At 34.9% G+C, this 19,419-nt stretch overlaps 4 protein-coding genes across 4 annotated transcripts; 3 read left to right on the top strand and 1 right to left on the bottom strand.

Annotated features, from left to right (window-relative positions):
• Positions 1 to 242: 242 nt before the first annotated feature.
• On the top strand, positions 243 to 2,208 carry TRIADDRAFT_52084 (uncharacterized protein; the record flags this gene model as incomplete). Its single annotated transcript, XM_002108735.1, has 6 exons — positions 243 to 682; positions 827 to 1,059; positions 1,171 to 1,271; positions 1,438 to 1,482; positions 1,676 to 1,795; positions 1,987 to 2,208. 6 exons carry the CDS (start codon positions 243 to 245, stop codon positions 2,206 to 2,208), a joined length of 1,161 nt encoding a protein of 386 aa, XP_002108771.1.
• A 1,933-nt stretch (positions 2,209 to 4,141) lies between these two features.
• Positions 4,142 to 4,402, top strand: TRIADDRAFT_7508 (uncharacterized protein; the record flags this gene model as incomplete). Its single annotated transcript, XM_002108734.1, has 1 exon — positions 4,142 to 4,402. A coding segment is annotated over one exon (261 nt), but the record flags the coding sequence as incomplete, so codon positions are not given.
• A 1,376-nt stretch (positions 4,403 to 5,778) lies between these two features.
• Positions 5,779 to 8,517, bottom strand: TRIADDRAFT_63513 (expressed hypothetical protein; the record flags this gene model as incomplete). The annotated part of the gene is made up of 8 exons (XM_002107989.1): positions 5,779 to 6,111; positions 6,225 to 6,363; positions 6,484 to 6,602; positions 6,689 to 6,817; positions 6,919 to 6,979; positions 7,205 to 7,261; positions 7,958 to 8,038; positions 8,452 to 8,517. The coding sequence occupies 8 exons, from the start codon at positions 8,515 to 8,517 to the stop codon at positions 6,038 to 6,040; spliced, it is 726 nt and encodes a 241-aa protein (XP_002108025.1). The 3' UTR covers positions 5,779 to 6,037.
• Positions 8,518 to 11,773: 3,256 nt separating this feature from the next.
• On the top strand, positions 11,774 to 13,667 carry TRIADDRAFT_52081 (uncharacterized protein; the record flags this gene model as incomplete). Its single annotated transcript, XM_002108733.1, has 2 exons — positions 11,774 to 11,792; positions 12,091 to 13,667. The coding sequence occupies 2 exons, from the start codon at positions 11,774 to 11,776 to the stop codon at positions 13,665 to 13,667; spliced, it is 1,596 nt and encodes a 531-aa protein (XP_002108769.1).
• Positions 13,668 to 19,419: the final 5,752 nt, after the last annotated feature.

Genomic DNA, 19,419 nt, shown 5'->3' with positions numbered 1-19,419 from the left:
ATAACGTAAATATTTCGTAACACAGCACTAGGATGTTCAAGAGAGAAAAACATTAAGATACAGCTATCAATAGCTAACATGGCAGTGTGTCATTATACACGAAGATTTATTTCTTAATAAAGTAAAAATAGACGATATACTGTTGTACAGTGGCACTGTATATATATCCGTATACGTCTAAAAGTTAAGATAAAATCTATTCGATAGCGGTTTACCTAAGCGAAAAAGACATCTTAAACGAAATGGATCATAAAGGAAAGAAGCAAAGTGTTATTACTTGTAATACTCACACCTTAGTCGACCTATTTACCGATTTAACAATATCTTCACCGGATATAAAGAAGGATGAAACCAATCTTAAAAATGATAGAATCAAATTGTATGTCGATAAAGCAGAAAAGCGAACCGGCAAGAAAGAAAGTTCCAGTGGAAAAGGTTCCAAAAATAATAAATCACGGATCGAAGCCCTTCCTATCCGGGGCCAAGTAAATATAACTAGTGCAGAGCGTACAAGGAGGAAGAATGGTGGTGAACTTGCATCAGATAATAAAACTCTAAGGCGTAGTAGAACATTAGACCCCCTACACAAGATTGCTGCCATAATTAATCACAAGAGCTGTAAAAATATTCTAATCCTGGCCGGAGCTGGCATCAGTACATCCAGCGGCATACCTGATTTTAGGTCGGTACTATTTGGTTTAGCTACTCATGATTAAACGATTTTTTAATTAGACTTTCATGTTGTTTACAATTGGTGATTCAAGCTTGACACATTTTTAGTTAATTTAATCATGCTATTTCAACAATACTCTTTCTTTTCGAACAGATCTCCTAAAACTGGAATATATAGTATACTTAAGAATAATAATTTATCAAGCCCTACCGATGCTTTCGACATTGACTACTTTCGTAGCAATCCCGCAGTATTTTATGAACTTGCCAAAGATTTATATCCTGGGCAATACAGGCCAAATTATGCTCATTATTTTATTAAACTATTGTGTGATAAAGGGCTTCTTGGGCGAATGTATACACAAAATATTGATGGTTTGGAAAGATGTGAGGATATTTTTTAATAATGTAGCCATGGCTTTATCTATGATCTATTTAGCCATATAGCAAAATGAATAAATGTATTAGAGTATGCTAATTAAAAAAAACCTATTCTAGTGGCAGATATACCGTCATCAAAATTAGTAGAAGCTCATGGTACATTCTCGTCTGCAACATGTACATGTTGTAAGAAAACTTTTAATGGAGATTTTATTAAGGTAAGATAACAGATGAACGTAAGATATATTTATGTACATTTATCATCAAAAGTATAGCATATAGTATTAAAATAAAGTAAATTGAACAACTATATGGAATATAACGAAGATTGTTCGGAAATGATATTCAATTGAAATTAAAGAAAGTTTTCATTTTTATTTTCAGTCTGCGATTATGAATAAGATAATTCCTAAGTGCGATCGGTGTTCGGTATGTCCATATCATCAGTCATGGCAATGATTTGTACTTAGGGGTCTTTAATTTTACAATTAGAATCTGTTGTATGGTTATGTAGCTAATAAGAAATAGTTGTTTATATTAAGTTATAAGTCATCTTAGGCATTACAAACGCGTATACTTGAAATATTCTAATCGTTTACGCATTGTTACGACAACACGATAGGGCATAATTAAGCCAGACATTGTATTTTTTGGAGAAAATTTACCTAAACGTTTTTACAAATTATATAAAAAAGATATCGCAGGATGCGATCTGGTTATCGTGATGGGAACATCTTTACAGGTAAGATGTAGCATATTCTAACTATACCACATAGACTGCTGCAAGAGTAATTCGTTAGAAGATTACTTTTTAGTGTTGATGCGATTTCAATGAAATAGTTCTAACGAAATACAGTATTCATTGAAATATGCCTTAGTAAATTACAGTGAATTTTACAGTAGCAATAGTAATTCTTCTATGTTTCTTTACAGGTTGAACCGTTCGCAAGTTTAGTCGATAAAATACCGCAACGCACCCCGCGAGTGTTGATTAACAAGGAGATTGTTGGACCTTTTACGCGGAAAAAGCGCCGATTCACAGATATAATCTACACTGGTGATATTGTTGATGGCCTTAAAGAGCTTGCAAAAAATGCAGGGTTAAGAGACGAAATGATTAGATTGTCACTAGCGTCTAAAGCTTTTTATCGCTAGTATGCGATTAATGATGATTTAATATTCATACCACAACTAATCACCCATTTTTTTGAATATCTATTATCATCTCCTATAACTTGTATTGCTGATTTCTTTGTAAATATTTATTTAATATAGTACCATTCGAGTTATATTAGCCTACATATCGAAGTAGTCTAACCTGCTATTATCATACAATTACTACATCTTTAATTTATTCATACACTAATATTAATTGTTGTTCTATGTAATATTCGACAGTCTCGGTTTTGATTTTGATTATTTTCCACGGGAAATTTTTCATCCAATCTAAGCTGCTTTATTGCGAGATTACATGAATATTCTGCATCTTACAGTAAATGATTCTATCGCTGTAAATAGAATGAATTCCAGCTTAGTTTATCAGAAAAATATGAACAATTATAGTCGCCTACACAGTGGACATTGTCAACTTGATAACATAATATGCAGATTTTGATCAGATTGATAGCAAATTATAATTGATTAAAAAATTCGATGCAAAACTAATGTGGCCATTACATTGGCGAATTTTGAATGACTTTTCTAGTAACAATATGCAGTAGCTGTCTTGGCAGTAATATGTCTATATCCAGAAATGGATAGATACTATAAAACGAGGCTGGAAATAGTCTAGTCAATGAAGAGAGCAGCGTATTAGCGAAAAGTAGTGCAGGTGATTATACTCGTATACATTAATTGGAAAGGGCTCTGACTACCTAGAATCAACTGCGAGTCATGGACTACTCGATGCATCTAGCCAACTGTGCTCTGAGCAGTGTAGTAAAGTTTTTAAATATAATATTTTAAATATACGTATGCTATATGGGCCTATAATGCTATGGATTAGTGTTACACGTCTATGTTACGGCCATTCCTAGGATTAGCTGCGTCGCTAAGAACGTGACGATCCATCTTACGAATTTTATTATTCTTAGGACAGACAAATTAAATTAGTCCAAGCTTAAGAATGTCAATAGAATATTTTTCCATTGCTAAGAATGACCAATTAAATTAGATCAATCCTAGGAATGTCTGATTAATCTGTACTACTTCTGTGCACAATCAATCATTCTTGAACATATACATTGTGGTCACTTTTAGGAATTTGTCCAATCAATCATTCCTTAACATATACATTGTGGCCACTTTTAGGAATTTGTCCGATCAATCATTCTTGAATATATATATTGTGGCTACTTTTAGGAATTTATCCGATCAATCATTCTTGAACATATATATTGTGGTCGCTTTTAGGAATTTATCCGATCAATCATTCTTGAACATATACATTGTGGTCACTTTTAGGAATTTGTCCTATTTGGGAGAATGTCGTGTATGAAATTACTGACTGACTGCTGGACGTACGTACTGCAGTCACCACAGGTTCGATACAGTACAGTACTACAGTACTGACTGTACTGTACAGAACTCAGTCTGACTCATACTGTAGAGTTAACATCTCCATGGTCTGACTGAGAAGTGAGTTAGTCGCTAGACTCCTTGCCACTTTGTTGTACTTTTTGCACTGTGTATCTTCTCTGATTGGTATTAAATTCAGTTCAGCGGCATCGTAAAAGAACACTTCTAAGTAACATCTTGGCAAAATGAGGACGTGAGCTAGGTCAGATACCAACTTCCTGAAGAAATTGAATTATTATTGATAGATAATACTTGGCATTTATTGGCGGCTTGCAGATCGTGGCTTTTTCCTTCCTGTGCTTAAAATAATACAATACGATTAATGTTGAATTCAAGATTTGGTTAGATTATTCCATACAAAGTGAAACTTGAACAATTTACAGTTCTATTTCCAGGCTGAATTCAATGTCTGATTTGTTACTGAGTGAAGTTACGTAATAAGAAATTGGCGCTTTCCAAGTGAAAAATAAAAAAAATGGCATCAAATCAACCAAACAACGAAAATCGATTTAAATCATTAAACTCAAGAAACAAAGTTCTTGTAAGATTCATAAATATTTCAGGAAGACACGCTAAAATGATCTGGTTAAATTTTCGCGGTGAAAAGGTTGTTTATAAAGTTATCCCTCCTAGACATCGATTCGATATTAATACTTTTGAGACTCACCCATGGATTGCAGTTGATAGTAGTCGTAATGAACGTCTTTTGATAAATTTCGCTAAAGTTTACCTTCCTAAAATTCCTAGCAATCAACAAGGGCAGCAATTGCCTGCCTTAAGAATTAATGTTTTGATTACTTATCCAAGTAAGTTGTTATAGGTTACAATCGAACGTAGTTGTTCATCTAATTCATTGTCCGTATAAATTTACCGTAAGCAAAATACCCTTTCAAAATAGAGTGATGCTTATTGTAATGTAGCTAATATATCTACTTACAGTACTTACGTGCATTTCCTAGAGATGGAATAGTATTGCCGATAACTTGCAATACAGTAATGGCTAATTTTCTTATTTTCGTTTATGTTTAGTCTACAAGTTAGAAGAACTATGCCAAAGATTCCTGATCAAGAGTCTCTTATCTGATGCTAACATCAAAAGTCTTCCTTTGTCAAACCTCATTATCGATGCAATTTTAAGAAAAAAAATCGAGTACCACAATAATAATGAAATATTCTGGCAAGAACATGATTGATGTATACCAATACAATAAGTTATAACTTCCAATTTAGGTACTCGCACGAAAAATGTACGAATATGGTGTACATGTAATATGACTGTATTTACTTTTGGGCAACCGTATTTAGCTTCTATGGGATGTTTTAGTGATATAAGAGTGCAAGGTGGAAGGATTGTTTGAAGTACTTTCTTACTGTATATAGCTTTGACAATCGGGTATCACCTCAAGCGTTCTATTACAAATTATTGTCACTTATACGATCAATAAATGAACAGCGTTGGGTACCTAAATCTTATGTTGAATGGACGATATGGTAACGAATAGATATATACGCATATGAGAAGGGCTACCCTAAACTTTGTTTTTACTTCTATAATATATTAAATATTGTATACGCTATTACTAGCAAATCTATGCAATCAGTTATAAAAATATAGATGGTGTTTTGTCAAAGGCTATGATATTATGAAAAGGCAAAAATTAAAACACATAACTTATTCCAGATAATGAAATTGACTTTATTAAACCTGCTGCTATTAATTAAAATTTTAAATTAGTACTTCGTCATTTCCTTATTTATGTTTAATGTTGATAATCAATACAATAATATAGGTTATTACTAAGGTTAATAGATTATCCATTAAAACTTATTAGTTCGAAGATCAATTGCGGCACGAATGTCCATGAATTTGTGAAAATTGATTATATTATTAAAGTGTCGGTAAAACAGCTGTGAATTAAATCGTCAATAATTTCTTTTACAATTAAATATATTTAAACAATATTAATAGAGATCGTATTAATTATTGTGGCCTAGAATGGTGCGAACATCATATTGGCAAAATATTAGATTTCATTGAATTTTTGTTAAATCCTTAACTTCTAATCATATCTGTAATTATGATACATATTTTCAAGCGATTAGGTCCTTAGTATTGAAATCGACAGAGATAGTTCTCCATTACCTTATAATAATTTATTAATAATTCAAATTAGTGTATAGTAAAACAAAGTATCATCGGATCTTAAATAATATTGAGCAACTAATTTGTGCTCTTTTGATGAACATAATCTCCGGCTAACAGATTATTTTTTAAAGCAATGGCATCCCAAAGATTAGTTATAAAATTATTTGCAGTGATGCGATCATTCTTTCCAGATTCAGCAAAATGTACGCGTATCATCATTTTTCTTAAAATAGCATAATAAATTCAATCACTTATTTCTAATTATGATATAACAACGAGAGCGGGTTCAGCAAGTACTTCTTGTTCAGAGTCCGAAGAATCGGAGCTATAGATCCCTATATTGCATGAAGCGCAGTTAAGCTTTATAATTAATTAACATTTTACAGTAAAAACACATTATGTCAATATTTATCGGTGTACATAGTATTTAGTAAGCTGAAACGTTTACCTAATTTCTTCCAATCGTCAACTAATTTCAAATAGCAGTTATCGCAAACCCTCAATGGTTTATCTGATTGATGTTTCAGTAACAATTTATTCGATGAACAGTTACTACAAACAACGTATCCACATTTTCTACAATGATGCTATTAAAAAATTATGAATAGCATGAGATACTCGCTAAGTGCTCTCTACTAAATAGTTATTGAATAAACACATATACGCTAGTTATTAAATGCTGTAAGGTTTAAAATACTTGTACGTACGCGTCGCTTTATGGCCGTAAATTTGGTTTTTTTACATGCCATGCATTCAGGAGCTTCATTATCGGGAATCCAGACTGGAGAATAGTTGTTATTTTTACGACTGACTAAGTTGTCAGCCACTTAAGTAGCATAGAAAAATATCAGAGATTCTGACGTTATTCTTACAAACAGGATAGGTAACGCCAACGAAGAATCGTCTACTTACCGCGACTAGAAACAGCAATAAGGCATTCGTTTATCTGATCCATCCATTTTGCTTTATCGCGTTCTGAATCTGCATATACTACGAAAGACTTGCCAATACTATTGATGGTCCAACCATGCTTTAACTCCGCTGAAAAGAAATTTTTATTTGTTGATTCATCGAGAGATGGGTCAATGCCAAGGTTTTAGGTATTATTTAGATGTCTAATAATGGTCAGCATTATGCCATACCTGTATTATCGGTGGAAGTTAATCCTGCATATTCTAGCGGAATGATTCTTTGTTTAACGTACTTCAAGGCCAGCACATAATTCAGAACAGGTTTATAAATAAACGTTAGTAATGCATAAAATAGTACTCCATCTATTTGGCTTCTATTAGTTATGTAATAATTAACATGGTACTCTAGGTTGATATCGTACATATGAGTAGGCATAAATCAGCTTTTAGAAGTGGTCAAAAATTGTTATGGGTAAAGTTAGACAATCATGATTGATGCTAAGTTTTGATTAGATACCTTCTTGTGAGGAACTTTTATACTTGCGTAGACCAGTATATCATTAAAAAGGAAGAACTATAAAAACATAGTATAATATATTAGCGAAAATCTAATACAATCCAAGCTAAACAGACTATCAGTATTATTAAATTACTGTCAAAAATTTTTAAGTCAAATAATAGCGAGATTTGATCAATTGTTGTCCGACTATCGCCAAAACAAGAAATTTTATTTTATATATAAGTGCAGTAATCTAAACACCTTATTATGGACGTGTTTCTATATAGTAAGATTTTGTTGATAGTTAACACCGTGATTATGGATATACGTATAAGATCAGATACGGTGCGCTGTAAAGTCTGTAGGATCGCCCATCATCAGTTAGCATGAAAAAATTTTGGTAGAATTGTTTACTGTACGTTGCAAACAATATCATCCGGTATTTGCTACTAAACATAGGTGAATACAGTACGGTATGCATTAACTTTCTCAAGAGCGATGACTCAATTATGATAAACCTTATTTAAATTGCAATGAAACAGCTCCATCTACGTTAATAGGCACATGTACACGTACGTTTGAGTTATATATACATTTTCAGCTTGATGAAGTGTAAGTGTAAAGTTAGTAAGGTTTAATTTGCAACCCCACTTACATATTGTATATATATAGCACGCAACGATGTAATATTCTATGTTTACATTATTTCCAAATGGATCATTATAATAGCGATCATAACTCGATGAATGCATTCACAGGCATAAAACTCACTTGCCGTCGTTGCGGACCTTTACGACACATTTTTGTTAAAGAACCTTGTCCTAACAGGATGCGACCTTCTTTCAATAGAGTCTTTAATTTCAGAAGCAAAATAGAGACATTTACTGATTAGCGTTATACTTGAAAACTCTTTGAAAATAAAGATTTATTCTAGAGTAATGATAATTAACATTGCACTAAGTAGGTACTAAGCATAGCCACAAGTCTTGAAAGGCTTCACTATGCTGCGAAATATATAAGGACTATAAACCATAATCTGCAGTATTAAATACTACCTGTAACTGGCATACGTATACAATGTATATATTATATATATACAAAAGTATGGTATAGATCTTAATGCGTTATTACTACAGTATTTATCAGGTTCCATTACAATAAGTTAGAATGAAACGGGCATAAATCTAAGATATTTCCAATTTTGATTTATCTAAGACATAGTATACAGGTTTCAATATAAAAGTGTGGACATGGTCACAACGTACCTGCGCACCACTGCCTTTAAAATATTCATCAACTTGTTTAATTTGATTCTCATTTATAGGGTCCATTCCTCATATAATTACAGGTATGAAGAATAATCCTCTAGAAAATAAAGATTTAAGTTTTAAGTGTTAGTATGATTGTATCAAACACATCAAGAGTAGTAATATTTGTGACTCTAATACGGAAGTGAAACCTATGAAATTGAAAAGTCCACGTTATTACATCCGGATACGGTTCTGTATCGTGATAAGAATACTTCTACGTACGCGTAAGTACAGCACAGTACTTTAATCCATACCGTATGCTAATGATAACACTGCAGACACAACGGTATGTAGCAATTTTCTAGTACAGTATTTGAATTTTTAGAGCGCCATGTATACTGTCGAGCTGTACTGTATAATGAAGAGTAAACTTTGCAGCCTATGCGATTGTCGTGTTGATATACACGTATACGATATGGATATTAGAGAATCAGTGAGATGATTTTCAGATATTCAATCTCTAGTGCTAATGGTGGATGCTAAAGCTAAAGAAATGCAAGAGAACATTACACATAATCAATGTAGTAGGATTGATGTCTTCAAAGTTATTTCAATGTTACATCCAGTACGCACATATATACATTGTATGAACAGTTGACATATGTATCTATTAGTTAATTAATAAATTAACTTTTCCCTAGCGTACGAATGTAGAGTTTATAACATCACTATTAGTCAGTTTTTTATCCTATGTATGTCATTTGTATTCAAATGCTTCTATTTTAGAATATGTCCATCAGTTAGTTTTTATGTTACGGATGCTATTTGTACAGTATTCAAAATTCAAGATATATACATACAGTAAGTATGACATATACATATTTATTAGCTATGAGCTAGTACTCTATTACTTGGTGTAGTCAATACGCCTACGTATTGTAATGATAATCGCATTGAGATACATTCAGTAGCAATGCCATGGAAAGAGTAACTCATTATCATATTCCTGTAGTATTCCACAGAGCTAAATTAAGTTAATAAGCAAATAGAGCATGTTATAATCAATCGTACCAATGGTTGGATAGCTTGTATAACAATCTCAGTTTGAATTAAGCTAAGGCCTCTCGCTCAACTTTTCGAAGGCAATGTCTTTCTCTTTTTACTTTCAAAGTTGCTGAAGTCGTCTTGAGATTTGAATTGAAATCAACACGTAGTGTACAGTGTACAGTACAGTATGACGCGAAGTGTTTACAGTACAGTACTGTACTGTACATGGTAGTGTACTGCACAAAGTGAGATTTCGGGCCAACGCAGAGATTTGACTCCGAACTGCTCCGAACTCTGACTGACTGATGCAACATGAAAGGCTAGAGTATTGTATCATACAGTGTGCAGTACAGTCAAGTCACAATAGTCATAATACAGTACTGTACAGTAGTCTACAGTACACTGTAGACTGTACTGTACACTATGTCTAAGATATTTTAGCCGATAAATTAAATTAAATTTTAAAATCCTGCACAAACTATACACCAATCGGTAGAGAAAGAGCTAAATAACATAGTTCATCAATTAAAATCTGCGTGCGAAGTCTACAGTACTTTCTTCATACAGTAATAACTAATTAAAGTAGCCAAACTGCTACAGTACCAAGTAAAAATATGGGTGTACAGTACAGTGTACTGTACACTCATTCACCATCGACAATAGTCAAGGACCAAAGAGCCACAATGACGTAGTAAGGCTTAATAAATCAGCCTTTAGCAATGACTATTTTTGGTGAAATAGTGGCTTTGCCGTGACTGTGCTGTTATATTTAAAATTGTGACTCATCATGGTAAACACCCATTTATTTTATTTCATTGCTATATTATCTCTACTTGGCAACGCTAGATGTGTTTGTGCTATCACCCTGTAAAAAAAAATAGCGTACTGTATGGCGTTTTATCATAGGTAGAACTAGGTAGAACCATGGTAGAAAGTTAAAATGTGTTCTACTGTACTGTACAGTAGTTAACAGCGTACTCTTGTCCAATGTCTAAATTACATTGCGGTACAGTCGAAGGAATATTGCTATTGCAATTTTTTCAGTTCATTAAAGACTTAAATTGCTTAGCAGCTTAGAAACAATGATATAATATAGTTATACACTAATTCAGACAGCAATTTTAGTACAACAAAACATATTCCCTGGTGGTTGCTAGCCTGACAGTACGGTCTCTTTTTATTTAAATTACGTACAGTTGTTAACCGGAAGACCATCGTGATTAGCAATTTTTATACAAAGTCAGAGTACCAAGCAAGTTGGGCATGTACTGTACAGTACTTATACTGTACTACATAGTATAATTGATAGTTCGTATCCTAAAAATTCCCTAATAAATAAGCGTCTCTATTGCACGTCCACACTTCTGAAAATGACCGCGAACAATTCTTGCGTATAGCAAACTGGATAGCTGCATGTGGTATGAATCGTATTATAAACGTGAAAGAAACGCGATTCCTCCTTTTCTCCCTCTTATTATACTTACAACACAGTACTGTATATTCGTACATGTGTTATATCTGTATTATAGTAACTACAGATTGTGAATAGTTTGCTGCATAAAAAGTCCATGAAAGAGCATACCTAAATACAGTATAAGTTCATTCGTGCTGTATAGTATATCTGTAGTAGAATAATTAAGTAGGGAGCTTTTGTTTGTTTGATAAACTAATAACTATGCAAATACAAATAGTGACTTTAAAGTGACTCCTATACAGAGAATGGCATAGAGGTAAGAAAAGAATCCCTTTTTTCTGACCTTTATGGACTCCTTAGTAAAGTATGGACTAGCCGAAGGCAAACCATGCTAATGTTAGAGGATGCAGTATAATTAATTAATTAATTAATTAATTAATTCATTTTAGACTCTGTTTTGGAGCAGAAACAAAGGTTTTGGTACAGTACTGTACACTGAGTACAGTACACTACAGTACTGTATCAGTCTGTATTGTACAGTACTGTATTATCTTGTGTCTTCCTACAGTACACTGAGTACAGTACAATGTACTGTATATGGGTGCGGTAAATGGTAAGAATATAATATCCAATGGAATGCTTCCGAACTGGGCGTGATCGATCCTTGATAACTTACTGTACTGTACTCAGTATACAATGTACATTGTGTCAATGTTACCCTGCCCCTTATTCAGCCGACTAATACAAGGTAAGGCTTCGTTGTTAGTAGCGCTGGAATATTCTTGCGATCCTGGCCATTAACGAGTGATCAGTTTGAAGTTTGGCATCGTAGATTCATTTCGCACATCCGAAAACATCAGAAAGATAACTTTCAAAATGACCGAAATAGCACCAGGTAAAAAAAAACATGTAGACTACAGTAAAATATGGATAATGTCACGTTTTCTTGTCAAGTAGAGTAGCGGAAAAATATTTTTTTAACGTGGAAATGACAGTAATCCTATTCTTGATAGCATGAAAGCAATTATATTACATAGGAAGTAGAATGAAAATAGGATTAGATTAGTGATTATTGTATTAGTGATACTAAATTAGGAAGTTAATATGGTAAAATAGTCTTGTAGTAGCGTATATTATTTTAACGCTCTTAATTAATGGACTCTTATCATAATATACTCTTGCTACTCTACCAGGTATAAGAATCTTGACGGTTACACGAGCAGCAACCGGCTACGGCTTTAGTATTCATCGCGTAGCTGGTAAATCTGGACATTATATCCAGAACGTAGATGCCGGCGGCGCTGCAGAAGCAGCCGGTTTAAAAGCCAATGATTATGTTATTGAAATCAACTCCATCAATGTTGAAGACAAACAGCATGCCGATGTGGTTACTCTCATTAAAAGCGGTGGCAACCAGATTTTATTCTTAGTCGCTGACAATGAGGATGCCGCAAGAAGAAGAAATGTAACTACATCCGTTTCAACTTCTGCTTCAATGACCACTTCGTCGACTACAGTTACAACTGTAAGTAGCAAGAGATTAATAAGCATTGAACGTTCGTCGGGGCTTAGCTTTGGCTTTACCCTTCGAGATGATGGCAATCAAAGTGGCCATATCGTGACACAAGTGGCAAGCGGCAGCCCGTCGGAAATGGCTGGTATGGCAGTCGGTGATCGCGCTGTTGAAATTAACGGAACAAACGTTCAAAATCTTACTACTAATGATGTGGTTAAAATTATTAAAAGTGGCGGTGATAAAGTTACACTTTTGCTGGTAGATTCTATTACCCAAACCACCAATGGTAATGCTACTAATGGATCAGCCGCCAAGGCAGAACCCTCTATCTTCACATTTAATGGCACAAGAGCAATAACCATCCGTAAAGGACAACTCGGTTTTGGGTTTACTGTACAAGGTTTACTCGGGCGTCGTGGCCACACCATTCAAAACATTGAAAGTGGACTACCTGCGGAACAAGCTGGTTTAAAGAATGACGATTACTTGATTGAAGTTAATGGTCTTAACGTAGAAACCTTTAACCATGCGGAGATTGTTCAAGTTATTAAGGAGGCCGGCGATTCTTTAACATTTGTAGTATGTGACCTGGGCGAAACTCCGTTCATTGCACAAACTTCTAACGTCTCCGCTGATGCTGCACTAGGTGTTGCTACTAGTGCTGCAGCGATTGAATCTGTAGCTCCTGCTGCTGCTGCTGCTCCAGCTCCTACAAGTAAACAAGTTGAAGAAGAGGCTGCAGCTACAACAGTTGCTGCTGCAGTTGTTGCCGATGTTGTTGCTGAGAAAGCGGAGGAATCAGAGGCTACACCCGCTCAGAATGGAAATGACATTGATTCATCAAGAAGAGAAGTTACCTTGCGTCGTGGAGCCAAAGGTTTTGGTTTCAGCTTGCAATGCGAAAAAGGACGCCGTGGTAATTTCATCCAAGCTGTTACACCTGATGGCGTTGCTGATCAAGCGGGTCTTCGAAATGGTGACCGCGTTCTAGAAGCTAACGGCAAGAACGTGGAGAATTTGAGTCATCCAGAAGTTATACAAATTGTAAAAGCTGGTGGAGATACTATAATGTTTGTAGTGACGGATAAAAATTTGGATGATGACACAAGAGTGATTACTAACAATTTCGCTCCGGTAGCAGCAAATGAGCTTGTTTTCGAAAACAAGGAACGTCTTCTGTCCAAAATTTCAAAGAGCCTGCCAACCTTTGATGGCAATTGGCAATTTAAAGTTGACAATCTTAATATGCTTTAAATACCTCATTTTAGTAAATGGGGATATAATGTTTTAAAAATATCTTATTACTATAGTAGTGGCTCATGTCACTGCGTGAACTTTTACAAGAATTAACAATCAGGAATACGTATCTTGTTATAAAATAGTGTACGTCAATATACTGTACGCTATTTGGTAGCTGGAACTTTTATGATAATTGTTATTTTATTATTTTTCAACTCTTTAGCTTGTCGTTCCATAGAAGTTCCATATTCTTTCAATAATTGTAGCAAGCACGTTTTGTCGCAGTATGTATGCACTCAGGTTTTTACTGAACCGAGTTGGTGTCCTACGCGCAGTAGTGACTTGTAAGGCTTATGCTATTAGAGTTCAACGATTGCGTAGGAAGGTTGTAGTGCAATTTCAAGCAAGAGAAAATTAAAAGAGTAGTTTATCTCTGACTGTAAGAACCTAGTACAAAGTGTCAAGCAAGGAAAAATAAAAGAGTAGCGTATCTCTGACTGTAAGAACCTAGTACAAGGATGTTCGATTGCAGAGTATCGATTTAAGACGTAATGGATATACTCGTGCTTGGAATAGTCTCAATGATTTCTACGCTCCTATTTACCATTTTTCTTGAGACGAGTCGAATGAGCTTGAATCAGGGACTCGCATTAAAAATAAAACTATCCGTAAATGTTGAATTAGCATTCGTTTTAGTCCAGTCTGGTCTTGAATTCTTATTGGATATTACATGAATAAGCATTTTTCCTACAGAATTTTTTTAATTCGGTAGTTGCATCCTCATAAATAATTAATTAATATACGTACCACTTTATTTGTCATTGGGCTTTGAATAAATATGTTTTTAATGGTATCGAATAAATGTGATCATTTAGTGGGAATTTACTTGCTAACTATAGCAACTGGATATCAGCTTGATGACGAAAGTTTTCTGATGTCTTACATGGGACAGTGTACGTACATTGTACAACAGTTACCACAACTTGTTCATAACGATGATAATGCCAAACCACAAAGAAAAGGAAAGATTAATTTAATACTTCAGCATATGCTGTAGCGTATATTGCTGGAGATTAATTATTATCGATGGATTCATTTTATTCACGTCGTATCATAGTACGTAAGTACGATCCGCTATAATACTGTGTCATCCATCCATGAAATTCTTAATTTGGACCTGGGGTTGAATGATCCTACTTTACCTTGCTAATTTGTTGTGTGTATGCCTATACTGTATAATTTTAATTTGGTTGAACTTGCTAAGTAAGCAAGGTGGGATAATGATCTTATTCATATATGGTATACGTACGTATACCTCGATGATGGCAATCTATGAATTCGTCTTAACTGTAAATTGCAACTACTTTTCAGTGTACACTACTGGTACTACCAAAATGAGCATTGTCAGGATTCACTAAATTATAGAACTGTACAGTACAATGAATACGTAGTACGTGTATTGAATTAGTAAAACGATTGGGATAAAATATGGATAAAAATGGTTGGAAATAATGAATTCAATCCGTTGAATTTATCCAAGAATGAGAATTGACAGTTAAAATATAATTCGATATCCACAGTACTGTAATGGCGGCAGTTTAAAAAGGATAGCATTCGTACAGTGCATGATTACAGTAGTCCTACAAAATAAAATAAATCAAAAATTGCATTGATCAATCTTCTCATTTCTCTGGTGTGGTCAATTTGTCATCGTAAAAGTAAGTACTTCAGAAGAAAAATAAATAAAAACAAAACAACAAATATGTACAGTACTAATTATATAATCTGCATAATACAGATTCACCCCATTGAGAAATTTGATGAAGAGAAAGTTGTTGCGCTACGCATACTACTACTGTATACTGTACTGTAGGGACTCGATTTGTACTTCCGAGTTGATCCCGATAATTCTCCCCACCCCCCAAAAAATGAAATTCAAGAAATCAGCTGACAAGCGGCTAACTAACTCAAGCATTATTGTCGGTCTAAAACAATTTGATGCGGACAATTTACCGCTGTACAGTACAATGTGAGTAGGGATGGAAACAATATCAATGTAGATATTACTAGGGTGATTTGAATACTTTGCAGTGTTCAATCGTCTACACCTTCAAATTAATCCAATGCAGTTAAAGTATTTGTATATCAATGTAGATATTACTAGGGTGATTTGAATACTTTGCAGTGTTCAATCGTCTACACCGTCAAATTAATCCAATGCAGTTAAAGTATTTGTATATCAATGTAGATATTACTAGGGTGATTTGAATACTTTGCAGTGTTCAATCGTCTACACCTTCAAATTAATCCAATGCAGTTAAAGTATTTGTATATCAATGTAGATATTACTAGGGTGATTTGAATACTTTGCAGTGTTCAATCGTCTACACCGTCAAATTAATCCAATGCAGTTAAAGTATTTGTATATCAATGTAGATATTACTAGGGTGATTTGAATACTTTGCAGTGTTCAATCGTCTACACCGTCAAATTAATCCAATGCAGTTAAAGTATTTATATATCAATGTAGATATTACTAGGGTGATTTGAATACTTTGCAGTGTTCAATCCTCTACACCGTCAAATTAATCCAATGCAGTAAAGTATCTGTAGCGCTGTACAATGTGAGTAGGGATGGAAACAGTATCAATGCAGATATTACCAGGGGGAATTGAATACTTTGCAGTGTTCAACCCTCTACACCGTCGAATTAATCCAATGCAGTAAAGTATCTGTAGCGCTGTTGTACAATGTGAGTAGGGATGGAAACAACATCAGTGTAGATATTACCAAGGTGATTTGAATACTTTGCAGTGTTCAATCGTCCACACCTTCAAATTAATCCAATGCAGTTAAAGTATTTGTATATCAATGTAGATATTACTAGGGTGATTTGAATACTTTGCAGTGTTCAACCCTCTACACCGTCGAATTAATCCAATGCAGTAAAGTATCTGTAGCGCTGTTGTACAATGTGATTAGGGATGGAAACAACATGAGTGTAGATATTACCAAGGTGATTTGAATACTTTGCAGTGTTCAATCGTCTACACCGTCGAATTAATCCAATGCAGTAAAGTATCTGTAGCGCTGTACAATGTGAGTAGGGATGGAAACAATATCAATGCAGATATTACCAGGGTGATTTGAATACTTTGCAGTTATCAATGCTAATTCATCCAATGCAGTAAAGTATCTCTACACCGTCAAATCAATCCAATGCAGTAAAGTATCTGCTTTGATATGGCAAAGATGGATTGAAAATTTTACATCGTTTAATCCTAGACGGCGTAAAATGAATGGCATCGAACTGGATACAGATTGACTTGCTAAATAAGTGTATCCAAATTGATTTTTCTCATAACCAGTAGTTATACTGTACACTGTCGTACTAGCTACATTTATAGACACTATATTGTAGTATTGGTAATTGGCTCACTTCTTGATGGCCGTCTTCTCCGTATAGTATGACACTACATATGCACAGTAAACTGTGCATGCTGTGGATAGATTCCTTGCTGGTACCGTACAGTACAGAAGAACCTTTAGACCGGTATTACGAGTTGATCACGCAGTGCACCGTGGTATTTTTATTGGACAGACTGCCATACAGACATACCACTGCGTGATTGCGCAGTCACTCACACTGAAATGATGGTAGTCAGTAGTAAAGCGGTACGGTACCAGTATAGCGTTTACGGTGTCGTGGAGTGCCATCACAGCAAAACAACGAAAGCAGAATTGCAGAAAGAACTGCAGGTGTGCAGGATTTTTCTGTAGTCTTTCTTTTCCTCTCAAGTAGATTCTATCTGGCGCTGTGACAACATGAAGGCAGACGATTTCCATTCTCGAACCAAAAATCTATCGTAAGTTTAGAAGTAGAGTAATGTATTGATGCGCTTGTTTTATTGCTACGGTTTCACTGTCGTTTAGTATTGGATAAGAAAGGTAATCTGCCGCTTGTACTGTTCACTTTGGAGAACCGTCACGGAAGGCCAGTGATGATGGCTTCCTATAGCATATTAAGATTGAATACTCAAGTCATAGTGGCAGCGAAAGCGCTATCAACTAGAACTGTATCATAGCGTATTCTGTATGATAGTCGTCATTGAACTTTCTATCCCTTCGAAGGGAGAAGCTTTAATCATCCTAATTCAAACTTGAAGACATCCAACTCCGCCTTTTACAATACGTGAATCATGATGGAACATTGTACAGTATGCTATACGCGTCTACTATAGATGATTTTAGTAGCAGCAGTGTGTTTGGATATTGAATTAATTCAAACCAATGATCAATTTCTTCAGTACAATGATTTCATCATTTTTCCTACTACTAGTGTACTACTTAATGCACCTAAATACTGTATACTTCTATAGTAGTCTTTAGACATCGAGAAATTGTTCAATAGCAGTTGTCGAAATTAAGAGGATGGACAGGGCCCGGTAGGATGGAGTCATTATTATGCTAGTCCTCTTTTTCTTATACGATATCATAAACATAATGCGCTGAATTTCTTTAGTACCATTATTTCATCATTTTCCCTACTACTAGTGTACTACCTACGTATATACTGTATACTTTTATAGTAGTCTGGAAGCATCGAGAAATTGTTCAATAGCAGTTGTCGAAATTAAGAGGATGGACAGGGCCCGGTAGGATGGAGTCATTATTGTGCTAGTCCTCTTCTTCTTATACGATATCATAAACATAATGCACTGAATTTCTTTAGTACCATTATTTCATCATTTTTCCTACTACTAGTGTACTACCTACGTATATACTGTATACTTTTATAGTAGTCTTGAAGCATAGAGAAATTGTTCAATAGCAGTTGTCGAAATTAAGAGGATAGACAGGGGCCCGGTGGAATGTACTCATGATTGTGCCAGTCCTCTTCTTCTTATACGATATCATAGACATAATGCACTTGATCCGGTTTAATATTTTACATTCATCTCTTGATAACCAATTGTGCAATAGCAGGGCAGTATCTACTGACATAGCAAATCGCTCATGTTTCTAAATATCGTCAAAATGAATCATATGGTGATCCTTTTCTGCGCGGGCATCCCACAGCATGCTAAAATGCAGGACACTACTCTACACATAGGTTAGCCTCCATGTTTACCGTATCCTCTACAGTATAGTATTATACAGCCTATTGTTTGGGTAGTTTTCCTTCGGACAAAATGCAAAAACCGTACGGGCAATTTCAACTCAAGGGGCATCGCGTCCGGGGTTCTGGAGGTCCAGTCCAAAGACTTCCCGTTTATTAATCAAAGTCCTTGCAATATTGTACGATAGTATTTAATAGTCCATGACTAAGTAATGATAGGCTTTAGGATTTCACTCGGACGAATATACAGTACATGACCTAAAATTGTACGTTGTGTTCAGTAGGATAAACTCCAGTTGGCCGCCTGTGATCGATCCTTCACAAGCGCAATTCTATCCTATACGCAAAGTAAAATTGGCTGACAATTTGATCTTATTATGCAATACTTTCTTCAGATTCTCAATGTACAGTAAATCGATCGTTAGACTAATTGCTTGCCGCTTAGCTGGCCATTACTCAATGCTGACTTAATCGAGAATTATAACTAGATGAGATTGATTTAGCTGTTTTCTTATTGCAAATTCCCCCATCTACAGTGCCCAACTGATGTTTGCATCATTTTCCGATGTGAGTCCAAACACAGTAAATAAATTATTATTACTAGGCCGACTACCAGCTACGTTGCTGATCGTTTACAATGCTTACAGA

The sequence above is a fragment of the Trichoplax adhaerens genome, genomic scaffold (genome assembly GCF_000150275.1).
Source record: "Trichoplax adhaerens TRIADscaffold_1 genomic scaffold, whole genome shotgun sequence".
Classification (NCBI taxonomy): domain Eukaryota; kingdom Metazoa; phylum Placozoa; class Uniplacotomia; order Trichoplacea; family Trichoplacidae; genus Trichoplax; species Trichoplax adhaerens.
The sequence above is the reverse complement of the archived record's forward strand: the minus strand, read 5'-3'. Positions and strand labels throughout refer to the sequence as shown.